At 42.0% G+C, this 17,541-nt stretch overlaps 1 protein-coding gene across 1 annotated transcript; it reads right to left on the reverse strand.

The window, feature by feature from the left end:
• Nucleotides 1–9,540: 9,540 nt before the first annotated feature.
• On the reverse strand, nucleotides 9,541–15,405 carry LOC145850478 (tetratricopeptide repeat protein 28). Its single transcript, XM_082966302.1, has 2 exons — nucleotides 14,825–15,405; nucleotides 9,541–12,365 (listed from the first exon to the last, which is right to left on the reverse strand). Exons 1-2 carry the CDS (start codon nucleotides 14,852–14,854, stop codon nucleotides 12,033–12,035), a joined length of 363 nt encoding a protein of 120 aa, XP_082822428.1. The 5' UTR covers nucleotides 14,855–15,405; the 3' UTR covers nucleotides 9,541–12,032.
• Between the last annotated feature and the right edge of the window lie 2,136 nt (nucleotides 15,406–17,541).

Below are 17,541 nucleotides of genomic sequence, written 5' to 3' on the forward strand. Positions count from 1 at the left end.
TGTTTCACCTGTCTTTGTGCTTGTCTCCACCCCCCTCCAGGTGTCCCCCATCTTCCCCATTATCCCCAGTGTATTTATACCTGTGTTCTCTGTTTGTCTGTTGCCAGTTTGCTTTGTCTGTCAAGCCTACCAGCTATTTTCCCCTTGCTCCTGTCTTTTCTATAGTTCCTGTTTCCCGGTTTTGACCATTCTACCTGCCCTGACCCTGAGCCTGCCTGCCGTTCTGTACCTTTTGACTCTGATCTGGATTACTGACCGCTGCCTGCCCTTGACCTGTCGTTTTGCCTGCCCCGTTCTAGTAATACACTTTTGTTACTTCAACGCTGTCTACATCTGGTTATTCCCTAAAACGTGATAATATGTATTGGAAACGTGTTTATGGTAGGCTGGCGTTGCTTAATTGATTACGTAGGTCGAATTTGTTCCACAGAAGGGAATTGTGCTATATCACAACGTGTTGCTGAACTCATGAGCGAGCGGCATGATTTTTCATGTTTGAAGTGGGCGTGTATAGGCCTATTTATTTGGCAAGACAGCTGTTCATGGCTGCATCTCACTGTAGTAGGCTATGTTTTGGTTATTTGGATCTCCATTCGCCTTTCGTTTAGTGTTTGTTTACTGTTAATGTAACTAGCCTCAATATAGATTGTCATGCCTTTATCGATCTGATATTTAGTTTACTAGGCCTACTTGGTACCACTGTTTTGTTCTGTTCACATTCATTCGCATTCACAGCTGTGTCGGTATTCTAAGACCAACTGCTATTCAGTATGTTTGTTTGCATGCATGAATAACTAGGCTACTACTTTCAGCATTTAGTTTGCATTATTTTGGTAAGACAGCTGTGTGTACGGCTGCATTGAATTCACATAAGGCAATTACCCTATTGCAGACAGCCTATCTAGCTTGTTGCCTATATTCATTACCAAAACAGCCTAGCTGTAGGGTGCTGTCCATTGTGCTGATACAGCGCAGCAGAGAGGCTACAGATTTCAAAAGCACTCAATGATCTGGGAGTTTCGGCATTTGAACATTATGTTTACTGTGGTGTAGTGTGATAATATAAGCAGAATTCAATATAATTCCAATGCAAGAACCCCCCAAAATGTTTCCCCCTCGCCGATTTCAACTACCCCCATAGTCACTTTATCCTGGCGCTGGATCTGCCTGAGAGGAAGGGCCAACACGGCAAGAAAAAGGAGCATGAGAAGGATCCAGGGAGCTAGAAGGACTGGGAACAGGTTCCTTCCTGTTGTTCCACTATCAGAGGCAGGCCATTATGCCACAAACACTGCACTGCAATTAGCAGCATTTCTCTTGGATTTCAACATTTCTGGTCAAATAGTAGCCAACAAAAATATATTGTTTCCTGCACTGAATGCATTGTTCTCTCGTTTGTCATATTTTGTCCATTTTTGTGTAGTCTTACAATGTTTCATAGCTTCTTAACCTACAGAATAGCTGTATGTGAAGGACTGAGAATGCTCTCTGAAATGAAAAGGTAAAGCCCCACCTGATATCAGTTGATTCTTGAAAAACCCTAAGCTCCTTTTTAAGTGACAGGAGATCAATCTACTCATAAGCTCTTCTCTGCCATAGGACTAAACAGATTCTCCTCAGGATGACATCAACTCCCTGCTCTGACTCATCCGTCCCCTCTGGACAGTCCAGTCTCAGACAGCTGTGGGGTGGCTGAAAGGTCATCACACATACTACGTCAAATCACATGACATCATCTGAAACAAAACCCTTCCACTCTGGAAAGTCGTGAGCGTCAGAAAGCCCCCGTGGAGTCAAACACTTGTGATTTATTTCATTCATACATCAACCATGTCCAATTTTCCAATTCACTCGCCTTTGTCAAAAGGTGATGTAACTAGTCTGGTCAGTGAAGACAAAACCAGACAGACAGGGAAGTGGCGCAGAGGAACAGGGGAAGGAGAGGTGATGAGATAGGGACTTTCAGACAGAAGGGCATGCAGACAGACATACTGATAAAACACAAACACAGAAAACATGCAGTACTGCAGTACAGAATTGAAATAGCAGACTTAGTGTGTGGTTAGAGCTTCATCTCACCCAACATAAACATTCATATTCTGCTCAACTTCATTCTGCTCAATGTATAGAGTCCTATAGCCACACATGGCCCTCCACAGCAAAGAGCAGCACTAAGCTGGTCCACTTTTTCCAGACAGATAATTCTAGGTTTGTGCCCACTAGCGCCGACCCTCTGTCGGTCCTGCTTTCTCTGACCTGTAATTACATGCCATTCATTTGATTGTTCATTAGTTCAACCCTCGCCTCGGCACAGCCAAACAGGAACCCCCTTATTAGTGGTTCATGACTCCTCTCTCTCTCCATGCCGGGCTTTGGGCAGGGGTGGAAAAAAGCAGTGTGTAGCGGAGGAGGAGTGGGGGGCGGTACCGAGAAATGGTGGAGGGAGAGGTGAGGCGGGGAGAGATGTTGAGCAATAGGAGAAGGAGGGGGGAGACCTTGTTTTAACTCTTTGCCCTGGCACTGCTACAGGAAATCCAGGCCTGCACTGGGGCAAAGGAGGGAAATGATGTCATGGTCTGGCTGGGACTTCTCTTATCCAGAGCACACAGTGGATTGAATGGTTCCCCTTTTTTTTCCACATTTACTCAACGTAAAATAATTACAAATATAGATTTTGCCTAAGCACCAATATGTTTTTTTCCCTCTACAGGAAAACATCCAGTTACTCGAACTACAACAGGATGCTCAGAAGAGGTGCAGGAGGATACCAACAAACAAACCACTGTTCACAATCCTAGAGAAACAGACAGTGCTTCCAAGTAATTTCCAAAAAATTCCCCAAAGCGAACGCATCCACACTAGAACTACAATAGGGCTGGCACAATTACAGTATAATCGCGTAACCGACGGCTATGGATGAATACAGTTACAAAAATAAAATAACTGTCAAAAATGAATGTGGAACGAACAGCTGACTAAAGGCAAGATGGGTGTGGTTGAGTCTGTTTCTGCCATAACATGGACTCTTAACAAAGTGATGAAACTTTGTTGCTCCTTGTTGGAAGGAGCAAACAAGTCTTCGGTTGCCTAGGCAACGCCTCCCACAATGCAACAGCAGCACACATTGAAATAGAATGAATAGAACAGGCTTGGAACCTCTAACCCTGGCAATTGACTCTTCGCTAAGTCCCACCCTAGAATCTTGGGCAACCAATCACAGTGCTCCAATGGATAGTAACCGTCGTCAAGTCCAACACCTCAGACAAGCTCACGTTTAAATCCCATCCAAGAAAATGGGGGATATGGCACAAATTGATAAATAATTTAACAGTGCACCAGGAGAACTTGCTACTGTGATTCTTGAAATACAGAGCCTGTTAATGGAGTATTTTTCGAATCCCGAAATTATACTTTTGATACATTGTTTGCTAGCTCAGCTGGTTAGCTAGCTCTTAGCTGAGGAACGTTCAACTCCGTTCTCTTGAGCATTGTGCCAGTAACCGAAAGGTCTCTGGTTTGAATCTCTGAGCAGAAAATGTGGAAAAATCTGTCCCCTCGAGCAAAGCAGTTAATCACCAACAACAACTGCTTCCTGGGTGTCGATGACATGGAAGTCAGTTAACCTGTCTGGGCTAGGGGGCAGTATTTGCACGGCCGGATAAAAAATGTACCCGATTTAAACTGGTTACTACTCTTGCCCAGAAACGAGAATATGCATATTATTAGTAGATTTTGATAGAAAACACTCTAAAGTTTCTAAAACTGTTTGAATGGTGTCTGTGAGTATAACAGAACTCATCTGGCAACCTGAGAAGATTCCATACAGGAAGTGCCCTGTCTGACAATTTGTTCTCCTTCTGTGGCATCTCTATCAAAAATACAGCATCTCTGCTGTAACGTGACATTTTCTAAGGCTTCCATTGGCTCTCAGAAGGCGCCAGAAAGTGGAATGACGTCTCTCCTGTCTCTGGGCGAAAAACAGCAGGAGATTTTGTGAGTGGTCAGGCTGGGAACAGTGACATTGGAGATGCGCGTTCATGTGAATTCTAATTTTTTTTTTTTTCAGCCTCTGAATGAATACAACGTCGCCCGGTTGGAATATTATCGCTATTTTACGAGTAAAATCGCATAAAAATTGATTTTAAACAGCGTTTGACATGCTTCGAAGTACGTTAATGGAATATTTTGAATTTTTTTAGCACGAAATGCACCCTTCGGATACTGACCTGAACGCACGAACAACACGGAGGTATTTGAATATAACTATGGATTATTTGGAACCAAAACAACATTTGTTGTTGAAGTAGAAGTCCTGGGAGTGCATTCTGACGAAGAACAGCAAAGGTAATCCAATTTTTCTTATAGTAAATCTAAGTTTGGTGAGGGCCAAACTTGGTGGGTGTCAAATTAGCTAGCCGTGATGGCCGGGCTATGTACTCAGAATATTGCAAAATGTGCTTTCGCCGAAAAGCTATTTTAAAATCTGACACTACGATTGCATAAAGGAGTTCTGTATCTATAATTCTTAAAATAATTGTTATGTATTTTGTGAACGTTAATCGTGAGTAATTTTGTAAATTCACCAGAAGTTTACGGTGGGTATGCTAGTTCTGAACATCACATGCTAATGTAAAAAGCTGGTTTTTGATATAAATATGAACTTGATTGAACAAAACATGCATGTATTGTATAACATAATGTCCTAGGAGTGTCATCTGATGAAGATCATCAAAGGTTAGTGCTGCATTTAGCTGTGGTTTTGGTTTTTGTGACATATATGCTTGCTTTGAAAATGGCTGTGTGATTATTTTTGGCAGGGTACTCTCCTGACATAATCTAATGTTTTGCTTTCGCTATAAAGCCTTTTTGAAATCGGACAATGTGGTTAGATTAACGAGAGTCTCGTCTTTTAAAATGGTGTAAAATAGTCATATGTTTGAGAAATTGAAGTTATAGCATTTTTTAGGTATTTGTATTTCGCGCCACGCGATTCCACTGGCTGTTGACTAGGTGGGACATTTGCGTCCCACCTTGCCCAGGGAGGTTAAAATCAATTTTTATGCTATTTTTCTCGTAAAATAGCGATAATATTCCAACCGGACAACGTTGTATTCATTCAAAGAGGGAAAGAAAAAAATGGCGAGGTCTCGTGAACGCGCATCTCCAGTCTCTCTGTCCCCAGGCAGACCGCTGACAAACTCTGCTCCTGTTATCTGCCCAGGGACAGGAGATGCGTCAATCCGCTTTCTGAAGGCTTTAGAGAGCCAATGGAAGCCTTAGAAAGTGTCACGTAACAGCTCAGATGCTGTAATTTCGATCGAGATGCAACAGAAGGACTACAAATTGTCAGACAGGCCACTTCCTGCATGGAGTCTTCTCAGGTTTTTGCCTGCCATATGAGTTCTGTTATACTCACAGACACCATTCAAACAGTTTTATAAACTTTAGAGTGTTTTCTACCCAATTCTACTAATTATATGCATATTCTCGTTTCTGGGCAAGAGTAGTAACCAGTTTAAATCGGGTACGTTTTTTATCCGGCCGTGCAAATACTGCCCCCTAGCCCCAACAGGTTAAACAGCGTTTGACATGCTTCTAAGTACGGTAAAGGAATATTTGGATTTTTTTTGTCACGAAATGCGCTCGCGCGTAACCCTTTGGATAGTGACCTGAACGCACGAACAAAACGGAGGTATTTGGATATAACTATGGATTATTTGGAACCATAACAACATTTGTTGTTGAAGTAGAAGTCCTGGGAGTGCATTGTGACGAAGAACAGCAAAGGTAATCCAATTTTTCTAATAGTAATTCTGAGTTTAGGTTGCCCCGACGTTGGCGGGTGTCTGAATAGCTAGCCTGTGATGGCTGAGCTATGTACTCAGAATATTGCAAAATGTGCTTTCGCCGAAAAGCTATTTTAAAATCTGACATAGCGGATGCAATAAAGGAGTTCTGTATCTATAATTCTTAAAATAATTGTTATGTATTTTGTCAAGATTAATGATGAGTAATTTCGTAAATTCACCGGAAGTTTTCGGTGGGTATGCTAGTTCTGAACATCACATGCTAAAGTAAAAAGCTGGTTTTTGATATAAATATGAACTTGATTGAACAAAACATGCATGTATTGCATAACATAATGTTCTAGTGTAACAGTGTAAGTTCCGTCCCTCTCTTCGCCCCAACCCGGGCTCGAACCAGGGACCCTTGCACACATCAACAACTGACACCCCACGAAGCATCGTTACCCATCGCGCCACAAAAGCCGCGGCCCTTGCAACGCAAGGGGCAACCCTACTTCAAGTCTCAGAGCGAGTGACGTCACCGATTGAAACGCTATTAGCGCGCACCACCGCTAACTAACTAGTCATTTCACATCGGTTACACTCACCCCCCCTTTGACCTCCTCCTTTTCCGCAGCAACCAATGATCCGGGTCAACAGCATCAATGTAACAGTGTAGGTTCCGTCCCTCTCTTCGCCTCAACCCGGGCTCGAACCAGGGACCCTTGCACACATCAACAACTGACACCCCACGAAGCATCGTTACCCATCGCGCCACAAAAGCCGCGGCCCTTGCAACGCAAGGGGCAACCCTACTTCAAGTCTCAGAGCGAGTGACGTCACCGATTGAAACGCTATTAGCGCGCACCACCGCTAACTAACTAGCCATTTCACATCGGTTACACTAGGAGTGTCATCTGATGAAGATTATCAAAGGTTAGTGCTGCATTTAGCTGTGGTTTGGGTTTTTGTGACATATATGCTTGCTTTGAAAATGGCTGTGTGATTATTTTTGGCTGGGTACTCTCCTGACATAATCTAATGAAATCGGACAATGTGGTTGGATTAACGAGAGTCTTATCTTTCAAATGGTGTAAAATAGTCATATGTTTGAGAAATTGAAGTTATAGCATTTTTGAGGTATTTGTATTTCGCGCCACGCGATTCCACTGGCTGTTGACTAGGTGGGACATTTGCGTCCCACCTTGCCCAGGGAGGTTAAAATCAATTTTTATGCTATTTTTCTCGTAAAATAGCGATAATATTCCAACCGGACAACGTTGTATTCATTCAAAGAGGGAAAGAAAAAAATTATTATGAGCCGTCAGCAGCCTCCACTGGCTTAAATGTACCTATGTTTGTCCTGTACAACTGTGGTCCTTCCGCAGGTTTTTCATTAAAACTTTGATCAAATTCAACCACTGACTTTTTCCTAATTTGTGTTGCTCAACTCAGCACAAATGAGCTTATGCCAATTGAATCTCAGCTTGCGCAGTATGTCAAGGCCGCTACGTCTCCAGTTTAACAAAACAAATTTAAAAAAAGTTTGTGGTTGTGTTCGATAAAGGTTTTTATTAAAAGTATGAATTTAAGCACCCCACCCACGGAAGGACCGCAGTTGTACGGGAAAAACATAGACCTGTACAGGTAAGCATTTTTAGAATTGAAATTTTTACAAGTATCGACTGATGGTGACACAATGTTGTTGCTAGCAAATCACACAACCAGTTATCAATACTCAACTCCGCCTCGATATAAGAGAACAGGGTTCAGCGTTCCTCAGCTAGTTAACTCTAAGTATCATTGACCACCAAACATTGCTAAAGCTAGCTAGCCACTTCATAAAACTTGTTTTTTCTAAATGTATGTTAGATAGCTAAGTTAGCAATGTTATGAACACAACTCCCATTTGCTGTCGACATCAGGATATGAGTTGAGAGCACTAGTTTGCTCCAAAGTGGTTATAGCTTTCTTTGACTGCATTCTGACAGTGAATTCGGAGCCATTCAGTGGCTAGCTACACTACAAACATAGTTTTATCAGGTTCCCATGAAGCAATTGAAATGACAGTCCACCACAACATACAAAATAGTTTTCTAATTAGCAAAGGGTAGTCTGTGTTAAATGTCATTGTATATTAGAAACACAGTTTCAAATCATTGTGAGGGGATTTTGCCAATGGTTGAATGGGGAATTGGGCTTCCCGGGACAATGTTGTCTGAGGTTGCAACAGTACCCAAGGGGGGCGGGGCTAGTGAAGGGTAAACTGTAAACTCATGGGTACACTCGCAGTGGCTGCTTGGTATTGTGATTTCATCATTTTCATGGTAATGTAGAATGTTCACTCAAAATATTTTTTTGCTATTGGTTACCACAATTCTATGACCGTCACAGTCTTGTCTACTACTATACAGATACACCAAAACCCTACCCAGTGTGTTAAGGTATGCATAACTACTGCAGCTCTCTGTCCCACAGCTACAGAACTGTGTGTGAAAATTCTGGGACCGGTAACCCCTGTGAGTGAAATAAATATTTCAGTCTGGGAGAATGAAAGTGAGAAGAAATAAGTGGGAGCAAGATGTTTAAGAATTATCCCGGTGACATCTAAAGTCAATTGCTTTATTCTTCACACACACTGAGATCAGATGAGTACTGGTTTAACAGACTGTCATGTCAGAAGGGCTGGATTATACCCTGCACTGGCGAATTCTCTTTCACATGAAAAGCAGAGCGGCGTTGCGAGGGGTGAGGCATCCCTTCATATTCCTTGTAGCATCAACAGGCGGTGTCATCACCCAACGGTGTTGAACAAAAACGCAGGGTGACAGCATGGTGACAGTGGCTACTCCTCATACTGTATAATTACTGATGTGCTGCTGTAATTAAAGTCCCCCATCACAGTCCTCATAGCCCTCCACTCTGTCCCCACACACTGACCTTTACCAACGCAAACACTGGCTCATTGTCTCAGCTCACCCTATACATCTTCCACAGGGATACAGATAAATGTCTATGTGCATGCGCACTTCCAAGTGCGCGTGCATATACAGTATGATCGGGTTTATGTACGCCAATACCATAAACCTCAACTTAAGCACAAGTACCAATCAAATGTTCTCCTTCCAACTGACAAGATGGTGTGTTGTCATTGTGAATCCAAGCCATTTAGGTTGGAGGAGATTGAAGACCGTCGATGGGCAGATCATACCGCATAATGATGCAGAAGATGGAGTTGGGTCCCCTTGACACAGAGCACTGCCACTCTACCTCCGCTTCCCTTTGAGCTTTCAGTCCTGTCTGTCAGTCCTGTCTGTCAGTCCTGTCTGTCAGTCCTGTCTGTCAGTCCTCAGTAGAGCAGACAGCCTGAGACAGGGAGTGGAGGAGTGATGCTGCAGAGGGCTGCTGTTTGTTTAACGTGTCACTGAAGCAGCAGTGTTGTCTGTGAAGGACCAGATGGAGAGGAGTTGTGGCTGTGGGCAGCATGCCAGCTGTAAAGACACTCTGACACTCCTACAGTGCTCTGACAACAACAGTGCATGAGCAACGGGTCACAAAGTACTAACTCACAACTACAGCTGTGCGGTTTCTACCTTTCATAGGCACACACACACACACACACACACACACACACACACACACACACACACACACACACACACACACACACACACACACACACACACACACACACACACACACACACACACACACACACACACACAGTATTTAATCTTAAAGTGTAGATGGGGGTTCAAGAGTGTGACAGCATTCCATTTGCAAAGAATGAAGCCTGGGGAGGCAAAAATGGAGTCACACTAACACACATTCATTCAAATGGTTTCTCTTTCTCACTCAAACAGACACACACACACACACACGCATACATTTATGCCACTTGTCTACTGAATGACACCTCATTTTGTTCTATTTTCAGCCTCTTTGCATTCTGTGGGAGGGTGAAGGACAGAGGGCCTAAAGCTGTCTCAGGTCATTAAGCCACATATTTTCTCTTTTCTTTCAGAGAGAAAGAAAGAAAAAGCTCTGGCGCTTTACAACAGCGGGATAAAACTGACGGGTTAGACAGGGCTTCCTCTCTGAGCAGATCGGAGTGCTGTCTGGCTATGGGCTTCCAGAAGCCGGGCTGATCAGCGGTGCGTGCGGCGGTGGGGTGGGTGCAGCCGAGCCTGTCACAACCTGACGGGCCCATCCAGAGGTGCAGCCATGGTGAGGGATGATGGATGATAAACATGTACTCACACAGGATCTAAATGCCAGCACGCTCCTGTGATTTAATCCCCCCTCCCTCATCAAACACACAGCCTTTACTGATTGATCTTATGCCTGTGTAAACCAAACCCCCTCTCCCCTCGCTCCCTAAAGCCAATGGCAAGCGTGTGAGGAGTGTGAGAAGGACTGCCATTATAATAGTCACAATGCATTTAGGTCTTCTAGACTGGTTGGTAACAGAGGTTAAGAAAAGGTGCATTACTTATTGATTACTTCATTAGGCCATGATCAGCTCTATGTCATTCCACTCAAGCATATATACCAATTTGAGACCAGCAATGTTCATAATTGATTATTACCACATGTGTAACAAATAGACCTAGGCAAGCCAGTATTTCATACAACTCACTGCTGAAGAATAAGGCTGAGTTATATATTTTTTCTTTATTTTCTTTGTCTGTACCAGACCAGAGGAACATTAACCTTGATCTTTCTTTATGCAATCATTATAGAATTAAAAATGTACCATCACTACTCAATCATCCATAACTAGACTTGTAAAGATAGGAGGGAGTCATTACAGGTTTTTCTCAGCAATTGGCAAGATAACATAGAATAAATGTATTTTGTATTTAATTAATGTAATGTCTATTTCCTCATTAATTAGAGCACTATGGTGAAATTGCTACAGTTCCCATGTAGCCTGACTGAGAAGAATCTCAGAGCCTTGTACTGTACAATGGCTCTGAAGAATATGTGACAAGACTGTCTCCTAGTGGTGATCAGGCAGAGGATAACAATTCAACCACTGCTTGAGTGGCTCACACCTGACCAAAAAGACTGAGCCTTGACAATCAGATCTGGGACAAGACAGAAGCCACAGTGTTGTAGTGCAAGCAGAAGCTAACCAAAGCATCAGATATACCATTGTGTGTAATAGGCTAGACTGTGTGCAATAATCTGGCTCTGGATTAACCATCCCCCAATCAGAGACCACAAAGAGGTCATTGTGCTGGCCTATCAAAAAGAGAGAGGGGAGAGATTTTGGCGATGGTTTTCGAGTGCAGCTTGCAGGCCTGTTCTCTGTCTGAATAGTTATTTCACACTGTTTATTTAGATGCAGTGATGTATTGTGATTTATCTGACATCAAACAGAGCCACCACAATGTTCCTTCGCCTCTTCCATACCATTCCCACCCTTGTCATCAACTCCCACCGCGGAAATTGCTTTGACGCTGCTGGACTCTGTTCAATAAAAATCAGTACTCAGAGGTTTACGGACGAGAACAATGTATCAACATTTTTGAGCCATGAGAATGTGTTGGAGAATTGATTGATACAATCAATATGATAAATCAATGTTTACTTTGTGAAACAAAAATAGACTTACCTGGATATCAATCAAATACTTCCCTTGACCTCAGTCAGGTGAGCTGTGACCTGTGACTTCAGATGAGCTGAGATGAGCATTAAAAATCAATCACACACACACACACACACACACACCCAAACACATTAATGTATACACTTAAACACGCACACACACACACACACACCTAACACACAGCTAAAATACAGCTCTTTCTGCCTAATCATTCAGCCAAGACACAAGTTGGGTGCTGAGAGGATTGGCACCATACTCAGCCTCTGTGGGTGAGCAATGTGAAATCTATGGTAGGTCAAACCACATGCCCCAGACAATACCACAGATAAGACCTAGCAAATCTTCTACCTTACCTTCCTCAACATTACATTGATCAACTCCGCTTATGCACAATCAAAACGAGAAAATCAAATTAATTATTCAGCAAGCCATTGCACATAGATCCTAATACCAAGTGGACATCCATTCATGTAACTCAGACTTGCACTAGTCTCCCATAAATCTTCAGTTCGTGTGCAGATCTTAAAACCCATAAACAGTACATGTGTAATATAAAACCATGCACTGTTCTGTTTTGGAGTGAATTTAGCTGTGTTTCTATTCTCACATGTCCTCTTGTCCCATGTTTGAGGTTAAGATGCAGTGGGTGGTTCAGACAGACTCACCTTGGGCCACTTGGTGTTGAGTAGACGGGCCTTGACAGCGTCGTCCAGGGCAGCCTGGTAGCGTCCCAGTTTGTGAAAGGCTGCTGAGCGGTTGCTGTAGAGGATGCAGTTATGTGGGTCGGCTCGCAGGGCGTCGCCATAGAGACACAAGGCAGCCTGGAAGTCACCGCGTTGGCACGCCTCGTTGCTCTGCTGAACTCTCTCCATGAACTCTGCCTTGCTGAGGCCACATCGGCCCCCTTCCTCTTCAGCCACAAGCCGTGCTGCACTGCCAACTGTCCGGGAGCCGAAGATCGAAAACTGGAGATAGAGGGCAATGAGGTGGAGAAGTTCCATAATTAGGCAGACTGTTGTATCAGAAGAAAATGATAACGTTTCAGAGTAAGGCATGTCAAAAGGATTGCAAAGTGAAATCATTAAATACAATTTAAAGAGGGAGAGGAGAAATGTTTTCTGCTTTTACAAATTCTTTGGGTTTAATTTAAACACTAAGAGAGAGCTTGTCCTATCATTGATTCAGCTAATTTAAAAGCCATGTTGGCAGACCAGCAGAACCCCCTGACTCAGCATGAAATAAACAAAGACAATACCTTCAGGCAGTAGTTCACAATAAAACAACTAAAGACTTAGAATTACTCCAATACCATTGCAGATTCCAAAAATACAGCTTTGTTTCTTTAAAACTATTTAGGAAGTCTTATTAGAAAATGACTGGTTTGGAAATGTTGTGTCAGCTGACCAGAGATGCTTTGTTAAGTACATTATTGAATGAAAAAACTCTCTAGATTGTCAATCTGATGGAGCCGCTTCCACAATACCTCATTCATACCACACCTCCTCCAGCTGAATTCTGGGATAGGACAGAGCAGCAGTCAGCATGCCTGGTAATTACTTCCAGAGGGTGAGAGAGTGAAAGGGGAATATAGGAGAGGAAGGATAGACTTTGGCTATGACTGAACTACATTCAACATCACACTATTGTGGAAAGTTTTAACTGAACAACAATCAACATCACACTATTGTGGAAAGTGTGGTTTTGTCATTCCTCACTGCATCCAAAATGTTAATCACGATAATTACAGCATCACTTAGGGCAGTAAACATGCATGAAGCTCAGATCTGAACAACCTGTACGGTAACTACTGTCCTCTGTTAAATGTCCTCCTTCACTCCTAGTGCTGTTTGGTTTAAATGCTGCTGCTGAGTGTTACAACTGGAGTGAAAGCATGTTGTAGTAGGATAAATAATGGGATTGGGGTACATTTAGGCTAAGTGGGAGTGTGCATACAGTAGCTGGTGCAGCCACCCACTGGTAAGAGCTGTTTATGACCTAAGAATGCACATCAACCAATGGTAAATAACAGACTGGGGCCTAGTGTGGTTTGGGGGCTGTTTTGTTGCTGTTCAGTGCATGTGTTTGTCATTGCATTTGTGTTGTGAGCTTGTGCATGCAAGCTTTTCTCTGGGTGTCTAAAGGGGGTTGAACACTGGAAGCAGAGTCAATTTTAAACACTTACCCATCATCATCGGAGACAATTCTGCCTGTTTGTTATAAAAAAATAATATACTGCTGATATACCATTGGCCGTCATTGTATTCTTACTAACCACTTTCAACACAATCTAAATTTGCTAATGGATGTGTGATTGAAAGTCCCCTCTGTGATCTAGACTAGGGTATGTTCTGGTCTCTGGCCCAACACATCCTGGGGTATCTGTGTGGGCACTGCACTGGACCGGAAGGGTGGAGAGTGAGGGAGAGAGTGCTGAGATAATGAGAGCCTAGACAACTAAGGGTCCCTATAGACCAGCTGGAGAAAACTCCCTAACATGTCATTCCCAAAGGACTGCAGAACAGAATGAAGGAACACATACAGGCTACACTCCCACTAGTGGACCACCACATGCACAACCGCAGGGGCTGTGTAACCAGTGAGCGAAAGCTATTCAGATATTTAACTCATGGTGAGTAAGACGGACTCCTCCACCAGAGTACCAGTGTGGTAGTTTATGCCTTCAGACCAAAATGAAAACATGTCACATGCCAACAATAACATGATCTGCACCAAACTGAGGGCATGAAAACTGGAGGGAATACGAATTGTTAATGCATCAATCTAAAAATCTAACTGAATTTTGAGGTGCTTAGCCAATTCCTTAGCCATGAAATGTTGCAGGTAGAATCAAGGGTCCACATGCATATGGTTCACCAAGACTCTGTATTTACATAGCAATATCATTGAAATATATACATACAGCGTGGCTACACAGTGTTGGGATACTGTAAATATATACATCTATTATTATTAAAACTGTCTGCGTTTCAGTTTTTCAAAGACTTCTAAATCAACTCACAATAACTGCAGAAATCAAACTAAAATGATGTAGGCTATGTAAAAAAGTAGTACTTTTAACAATGTTTCCCTGCACCTTTTCACCATTGTAATAACTTAGTAACAATGTTTCCCTGCATTGTAGTTACATAATGTCTTGAAATCTGATTTGCAGCATTAATAGCGTCATCCAGGATGTTGTTCCGGACCATTGTGGGCATTGACCCTGCATCCTTTTGGTTATAAACTGACTGTCGACTCATTTCATCTGTAGCCTAAGCATGAAACATTCTTGCAGTCACCATATTCAGTCGACAGTGCAATAGTAAATGTGATAGCTATTTGACAACTATTCACTAACAAAATGTACCAATATGGTATATCTTTGTAAGTCATGTGACTTTCTAGCAGTTTTTGTGCTCTGTACCTTTTCCTTAAAAGTTGCTTGCTCCTCCATCCTGTGTGTTTGTAGGCTACTTGTCTTCTGCAGCAGGCTTCTCTGATCCCATGATAAAAGTCACTAAATAAAATGCCAATGTATTCTTCAATACGTCTTCCAATTGTTTCCGAAGGCTGTCGGGTAGTCGAGAAACTGTAAAAATATCACGTCAGAAATATTTTTTGGAGTTCTATACAAACTTTTCTCAAGAATAGTGCGCCATGTTGTCAAAAGCTTTTTATTTTTTTCCCTTGCCTTTTCCCCTGTTGCCATAGCGGATTTCTGTGCTGCAGACGTTTCTCGAGACCGTTTACTGCAGGCTACCTCGTGACATCAGAGGGGCGTTAGCCTACATTTTCATTATTCCCTACACCTGTGTTTTTATTGGTTTAATGTGTGGTATTTATTATAATCCAAACCAAGTTGATCTTGAAATTCATATAAAGAGTCTTCAACACAGTGGAATGTCACTGCTTGCTTCTCTCCCGTGATACCCTGATTGGAAATGCTATTTGAGAGACATATTATTTTCCATGGCCCGCAACGCTTGTCTTGAAGTGTGTTCAATTTTTCAATATCCCCATGCATGACAAGACAGTTAGCACTGGCATAGAAAACACATGGTCAGCCACGCAGATATCATGTGAACAATGTCATAAGCATAGCCGCAGGGACTAGGGGTGCTGAGGGTGCTGCAGCACTCCCTGAAAAATCATAATAAAAAAAATTTAAAAATGGGAAAATATGTTTTTTTCACAAAAAATAGCCACTGGGCCTTTACTAGTATTAGTTCACCAACATCTGTAGAGCTGGCAACAAAAAAACATTCAGTATCTCCGCTTTGGAAAAAAGGTAGTTGTATAATTAATAACAGTATCTTGCAGGATTCAATAGTTGGAATTATAAGAGTTGTTGCCCTGTCCTTTCTCTGCAATTGTCATTCTAATGGAATTCAGATAGAACACAATCCTGACCTCAAACATTTACATCAAAAGGTGCAAAGTTATGGACAAAGACACAAAACCTCCACATCAAATTAAATATTTTTTATTAATCAAATAACATGGAAAACAACCACCTTTTTGTGCAGTATTAATTTACCATCCTTACAAACCACTTAATGTAAATGTACATTACTGTATTGTACATAGGCTGGTCATCTAGGTTTGTACCCGTAGACTTTCCATCACCATGATGAAAAACAATGCACAATATAGTAATTGAGTACATTGAGACATCAAGTGGTTTGTGATGATGTGATATGATGATGTGGCTCATTTGGTAGAGCATGGCACTTGCAATGCTAGGGTTGTGGGTTAGTGGGACCAGTATGAAAAAGTATGAAAATGTATGCACTCACTACTGTAAGTTGCTCTGAATAAGAGTGTGAACTAAAATGAAAAAGAGCATTTCAGTTTTCCCATAGAAATATGTAGCATTTGCAAAGTATTTCAAGAAATATTCCACAAGTATTATCAGACTCAAGCTACAAACACTGGTAAACACTCAAACACATTTAGTTAAAAAAAAATCACAAAAGTAGTGCACTGGGCCTTCACTAGTCCTGTATTAGCGGACCAAACTACTTCCCGTAGCTATGGTCAAAAATCTTAAGAATTACAGGAAATTAGCTTTAAAACTTACGAATTTTCTCTCAGCCTCATGGCACAATGTGTAGATTAGCAGGAAATTAGTTAAAGAACTTCAAATGTTTTTTGTTGGGTGGAGGGGGGTGCTCGAACCTTGCGGGATCCGAGAAACTGCGCTATGCCACTGACAGTTAGGATACTTTCTGCCATTCCCTATAGAGTTTTATAATGACTCATTGAGTAATGGCATATGCTGACCCATGTTGCAGGAACCTGAAGAGCCTGGAATTGCTTTTTTGAATGTAAATAGCCTACCTCTCGAAATTCAACGTGGACTCAGGGATAGATGTAACATAGTAAACCTAAATCTGTCTCCATATGACACATTTCGTATTGTATGAATTCATTTGTGGATGTTCATCATCCATTTCGTATGATATATTACGAATTGCAACTCATATTATACAGTGCCTTGCAAAAGTATTCACCCCCTTGGAGTTTTTCCTATTTTGTTGCATTACAACCTGTCATTTAAATGGATTTTTATTTGGATTTCATATAATGGACATACACAAAATAGTCCAAATTGGTGAAATTAAATTTAAAAAAGTACTTTTTTCAACTATTATTTATATATTTTTTAACTGAAAAGAGGTGTGTGCATATGTATTCACCCCCTTTGCTATGAAGCCCCTAAATAAGTTCTGGTGTAACCAATTACCTTCAGAAGTCACATAATTAGTTAAATAAAGTCCACCTGTGTGCAATCTAAGTGTCACATGATCTGTCAAATGATCTCAGTATATATACACCTGTTCTGAAAGGCCCAAGAGTCTGCAACACCACCAAGCAAGACCAAGGAGCTCTCCAAACCGGTCAGGGACAAAGTTGTGGAGAAGTACAGATCAGGGTTGGGTTATAAAAAATATCTGAAACTTTGAACATCCCACGGAGCACCATTAAATCCATTATTAAAAAATTGAAAGAATATGGCACCACAACAAACCTGCCAAGAGAGGGCTGCCCACCAAAACTCACAGACCAGGTAAGGAGGGCATTAATCAGAGAGGCAACAAAGAGACCAAAGATAACCCTGAAGGAGCTGCAAAGCTCCAC

Source organism: Salmo salar, chromosome 20, assembly GCF_965601325.2.
Source record: "Salmo salar chromosome 20, fSalSal1, whole genome shotgun sequence".
NCBI classification, from domain to species: Eukaryota; Metazoa; Chordata; class Actinopteri; order Salmoniformes; family Salmonidae; genus Salmo; species Salmo salar.